The 5,695-nt window shown below is 36.8% G+C and overlaps 2 protein-coding genes across 5 annotated transcripts in view; one reads left to right on the top strand and one right to left on the bottom strand.

The window, feature by feature from the left end:
- The window catches only part of LOC106872785 (bis(5'-nucleosyl)-tetraphosphatase [asymmetrical]), a 15,990-nt gene extending 14,742 nt beyond the window's left edge, over positions 1-1,248 (bottom strand). The window contains exons 1-2 of one of the 3 annotated variants that reach the window (XM_052975798.1): positions 1,151-1,248; positions 449-565 (exon numbers count right to left, since the gene is read on the bottom strand). In XM_052975798.1, coding sequence (XP_052831758.1) covers positions 449-565; positions 1,151-1,160 — 127 coding nt within the window. In that variant the 5' untranslated portion in view covers positions 1,161-1,248. Of the gene's footprint in view, positions 1-448; positions 566-740; positions 849-1,102; positions 1,121-1,150 lie in introns of those variants that run through there. The other 2 variants (XM_052975799.1, XM_014919889.2) reach the window with 2 other exon arrangements.
- Positions 1-5,695, top strand: part of LOC106872784 (small RNA 2'-O-methyltransferase) — a 50,368-nt gene that overhangs the window by 27,550 nt on the left and 17,123 nt on the right. Inside the window, exons 1-2 of one of the 2 annotated variants that reach the window (XM_014919887.2) lie at positions 1,141-1,256; positions 3,713-4,020. In XM_014919887.2, the coding sequence (XP_014775373.1) occupies positions 3,754-4,020 (267 nt within the window). In that variant the 5' untranslated portion in view covers positions 1,141-1,256; positions 3,713-3,753. Of the gene's footprint in view, positions 1-1,140; positions 1,257-3,712; positions 4,021-5,695 lie in introns of those variants that run through there. The other variant, XM_052975785.1, reaches the window with a different exon arrangement.

The following is a 5,695-nucleotide window of genomic DNA, read 5'->3' on the forward strand; positions in this document are numbered from 1 at the left end:
AATGAATAATGCAAAAATATTTTTATTTATAAAGTTTAAACTGAATTTCATTTGTTTAAATTCTACGAGGGAGAGACAGAGAGACAGACAGATAGTTCCGGCCAGTCAGTAGCCAAAGAAACAGATTTCAACTCAAACCAGCAGTAACATTCCTTGTTTGGATTTTTCTACTTTCATTTCTGACAGCTAATACCATGACAGTGCCACCTTAGGTTTCCCGTCCATAAAGCTAAACCTTCTATGGACCGGAAATCTAAGGTAATCCTATAAACCGGCCTTCCCCATTTTAAATATATATCATCATCATCATCATCGTTTAACGTCCGCTTTCCATGCTAGCATGGATTGGACGATTTGACTGAGGACTAGTGTTGTGTGTAAAATTGGCTGTTATTTCCAGGAGCTGAATTTTCCTTACATTAAAAACGAACAGTTTATAAATACGAACCCTTGGGTGGCGTCCAGTGTTGTTTTCCATAGGAATGTTTAAGTAGCAAGTATTCTATCTGATTATGTAGACGTCGATAAACAATTAAGCCGGCGGCAACGACTTGAGATGCCATCACTGTGAATTTAGAATCGGACAGAATTTACCTTAAAATATATTTTATACATTAAATAAAAAAGAAATTGCAAAATTAAAAAGAGCCAAACAAATATATTCTTCAACAGTAATGTAGTTTAATAAGCGATAGAAAAACTAGAAAGGTTTTAGTTGCTCACAACAAATAAAGACATACCTAGCGTGGTAATAATTGGAGCGGTGTAGTGGGAAGATAGTAAGCGGTTTAAAAATTGTTTACTACTCGGTCTAAATGGAAATTAGACTAAAAGCGTGTTAGATTTGGTTTACGTTTAGTGATTAAACGAAAGGAAACATGGAAATATAATTGGCGGACAGTCCACCATGTAATCAGTATACAATAGTAGCATTTAGACTAATTTATTTATGTAACAACCATGTATTATATATTTCCGCACATACACATATATATATTTAGAATGATAAAGTCTTGTACATTCCTGAGTTCAGCAATGGACAGTATGAATTATGAGTGTAATGTTTATCTGTATTAAGGAATATATTTTTTTAATTACAAACCACGTTGTCCTTTATAATTGAATTTATTCCGGTATAAACCGGTGTTACCTGAAAACATTATCTGCTTCAACTTGAATGTTAGACATCCTGTCACACTAGAAGCTATCCATCTACTTACATTTTCTACTTAGGAACACCAACATTACAATATGCAGTAAGATTAAAATTTTTTTTTGTTTTAATCGTATTCTTATTAATAACATGTTACATGCCTATAAGATTGTTTGGTTTGGCGTTTACTTAAGACACATGTTTGATGAATAATCAATTTGTTGTGATGTATTTTACTACAGAGACACTCAAATCATTAATCATTGCTGTTGTCGCGACAGTTTAAAACACATGACAAAACATTATATCGTCATTTTACGTGCAAAATGATGATTTTCGATCTTTAATTATTTACTGTGTGCAGATTGTACGGCAATTAACAGTTGTTTTAGTTTGGAAGCAGTTTCTTTATCTTTCGGAACCTGGAATTTATCACTTTAATGAAAATTGTTTATTACACTGATTACGATAATGACTGCAATGATGATTAAGGTAGTAGTGTTTGTGAGGTTACTTTAATAATGATTTTGATACTGAAGAAGATAATGTTGATGACAAGTGAAATTATAAATGTGATCAACGTAAATCACAAACATGTTTTTATTCCTTCTTCCGTTTCCTGCTTTGTGTTTTGACGAATGACTATTATCAGAAACGTTGACTGTCTTTCACATCCCTCACAGTGTGAAATACATTGACTTTGCACTACGCCAGTTTTGTTTTTGTCGTTCGTGTCCCCTTTGGATATTCGTTTTATTTGGGTTTTTTTTTTATCTGATAAAAACATCTTCTTCGGCACATTTAGTCTCTCACTGTGTTCGCAATAGCGATCAGTGTAGTTTCTGTAGACCCAGGACTCTCCGATTTCACATACCCGTAGTCGCTCACCTTTGAAAACTGCAGCAAAATGAATGTTATTGTCTTGGACATCAGTAAAAAACTGATCATGTCTGGTGTGAATATCTCATAGTTAAGTTGCACGCCAATGAACTTCAGGCGTCTCTCATTTCCTGAATCTGATCAATCCATTACTGCAACCCTTTCCTATCTACACTCTGTCAACGCTTGGTTATATCTCACTCAGTTTTCCTTCCATACCTTAATTGTCTACCTGTTGTTACTTCTAACCATGTGCTCTTGTGTAGATGTTACTACTCTTCAATACTTAACTATCCTCACATGGGCACCATCCACATGCAATCTATACACTTCGTGTTTACAAGTACAGCTCTGGTGAACAGGGGCCTGGAAGGCATTCGTCAAAGGGAGTGAGTTGAGATATGACTACCCAGTTTCCTTCAGCAACACTGAGACACATTTAGTTACATTTATCAAGGAACCACTGCATGACTCTATACCTATGTTCAAACTAAATTCTCTAAATCATTACAAATTCCAGGCGACAGTCTCACATTGCAACATACAAACATCTTAAAAGCTACTTTCCAGTGACTTATTTCCTTTTCAGGGCCTGATAATTACTTCAGATTAACATCTGTGCGACTCACATTGGTGTACTGATCACATATTTGGAATGGTACTGTGGCTACGCACAAACATTCTCACCTACAGAAAGTGATTTAGCTAAATGCCACAAAAATCCTTCAAAAAACATTATGACCATTAGCTTGCAGATGTGTTGTTTCTTCTCTCTTCTTCTTCAAGCACTATTACAATGACCTCCACTCCTCTAAAATAACATGCTGCATGCTTCCCCTGTCCTGTTGACATGTAGGAATCAGTGCAAGATCAGGAGAGAGAGAGAGCACAAGGAAAGGTAACAAAACAAGGAGAAACAATGTAAGGTGACAGGCTTGAGTGGAAATGGCATAAGATCAGCCAGCTTTGATAAAACCATTGTATTTGTGATAGAATGTAGAAACATGTCAGTAGATCAGAGGCTGCAGTATATTGGTAACTTCTGGCTAATCTATCAGATGCAGTAGCAGCACCATATCATACTGTATTTACCTTACATTTGTATGGTACTTATTGACAGCTGAGCGGTCGGTCGGCTGAGTTGTTGAGAGTTTAGTACCCTTGCTGGAAAGTCTGTGCCAGCATTGGTAATAAAATATAAATAACCATTCGTGTTAACAGTTTCTTCTCTTGTGGTAATATGGATTTTTCATTCATTCATCAATGTTCTTTGAAATATTTTTTAAAGAAATATGATAATTTTAGCTAAAACATGAAGGTTCTTAAAAAAAAAATGGTTTTATTTAAAATATGATTTTTAGAAACCAAATTGTATTTTGATATTTAATTTGATGTGTCTTGGGAGGGTCATTATGCCAATAATAATAAACACATGCACTGGTTCAATATTTCTTTATTGTTAGTCGGTTGGTTAAATATCAAACAAGCTAACTAATTGACAGTTTGTTTAATATGCTGGTTAAACAACCAATTGGTTGTTTGTTAGTCAAAGTCCATTCATCATTATTTGTAACCTTATCAGTGACATATCCTCTCTCTTGAAGGTCAGCCTTGATTCTCAAGACAGACCTTGAAGAGTTTTATTGGTTATTTTTTTCTATATTTTTTTCTTTCTGGCAGTGATTGTTAAGTGAAAGAATTTACCAAGTTTTGTTGGTACAATGTCAGACACTATGACAAATTTCCAAACTCAGTCAAGCAGTAATAAGAACTGTTGTTCAAACACACATAATATAAGCAATGGAACAGATGAAGAGATGTGCCAAGAGAAGTCTCATGACAGCAGCACCACAGAAAACACAGCCACCAAAGAGAATGGCAAAAACACTGATGAAAAGCATTCCAAATTTACTGGCTTTGGTATTCCATTGAATGTACAGAGATATGAGGCTGTGAGGAAGGAACTAGGAAAAGAAAACATAGAATCGGTAAGACACATTCTAATGTCTAAAAGCAGTTCAAGAACTGGTATAATTCAAGTTTATTGAGAAATTTAAAAATGTAACAGAATGAATATTTAAATTCATATATATGCATCATCATCATCATCATCATCTTCATTTTAACCTCCACTTTACCATGCTTGCATGGGTTGAGGCAGATTTTCCATATGTATTTAAATTCATACATATTCATCATCATCATCATTATCATCATCATCATCACCATCATCATCTTCATTTTAACCTCCACTTTACCATGCTTGCATGGGTTGAGGCAGATTTTCCAATGTCCAAATGCTCTTCTTGTAACCAATTCTTGCCTGTTTCACTAAAAATGAATGATACTGCCTATATGACAGTGACACTTGTTTACAACTAAAATGTGATGTCAAGACAAGGAGACACAAACACACACACCCTTACAGTCATACTCACACATACATACATACATACGATTTGATTCTTTCAGTTTCCATCTATGATATCCACTCACAAAGCTTTAGTCAGCCCAGGACTACAATAGAAGATGCTTGCCTAAGATGGGACTGAACCAAAAACTATTTGCTTGAACAAACTTCTTATCCACAGCTATTCCTATACCTACATACACACACACATGTATAAAACTGAGAATGTGTGTGTGTGTGTGTCTGTATGTGTGCATCACTAAAACTCGAGAACTACCCGACTGAATTCATTCAAATTTTACACATGCCTTACTTAGGGTCCATGCAGTGTCATGGGCCAAAACAATTTTCAACTTCTTGCCTAATGTGAGCCTCGAGCAATCTCTTATCTCTTACACTATTTCAGTATTACGTATCAAAAGTGAAACAGTAACAACTTTATTGTAATCCCTCTCTCTCTCTTTGGGAGAGAGGCACAAGCACATACACAGACATATACACATGCGGCAGTAACTTCCGCCTACCAAATTCAATCACAAAGCTTCGGTCGGCTTGGGGCTATAGCAGAAGACACTTGCCCAAGGTGCCACGCGGTGATATACATACACACACACATATATATCTATATGTATAGATATATATATTTATAGATATATATATACTGCCTGACTGGCCTTCATAGGATTTTCGAGCGAGATCATTGCCAGTGCCCCTGGACTGGCTCTTGTGCGGGTGGCACATAAAAGACACCATTTTGAGCGTGGCCGTTGCCAGTACCGCCTGACTGGCCCTCGTGCGGGTGACACGTAAAAGCACCCACTACACTCTCTGAGTAGTTGGCGTTAGGAAGGGCATCCAGCTGTAGAAACTCTTCCAAATTAGATTGGAGCTTGGTGTTGCCATCCGGTTTCACCAGTCCTCAGTCAAATCGTCCAACCCATGCTAGCAGGGAAAGCGGACGTTAAACGATAATGATGATGATGTGGTGGCACGTGGCTTATTGGTTAGGGTGTCAGCACCATGATCGTAAGATTGTGGTTTCGATTCCTGGACTGGGCGACGCGTTGTGTTCTTGAGCACAACACTTCATTTCACGTTGCTCCAGTCCACTCAGCTGGCAAAAATGAGTAACGCTGCGATGGACTGGCATCCCATCCAGCTGGGGAACATATACGCCATTGAAACTGGGAAACCAGGCCCATGAGCCTGGCTAGGCTTTAAAAGGGCACATTTATTATTTATTATATATATAT

This window comes from Octopus bimaculoides, chromosome 22, assembly GCF_001194135.2.
Source record: "Octopus bimaculoides isolate UCB-OBI-ISO-001 chromosome 22, ASM119413v2, whole genome shotgun sequence".
NCBI classification, from domain to species: Eukaryota; Metazoa; Mollusca; class Cephalopoda; order Octopoda; family Octopodidae; genus Octopus; species Octopus bimaculoides.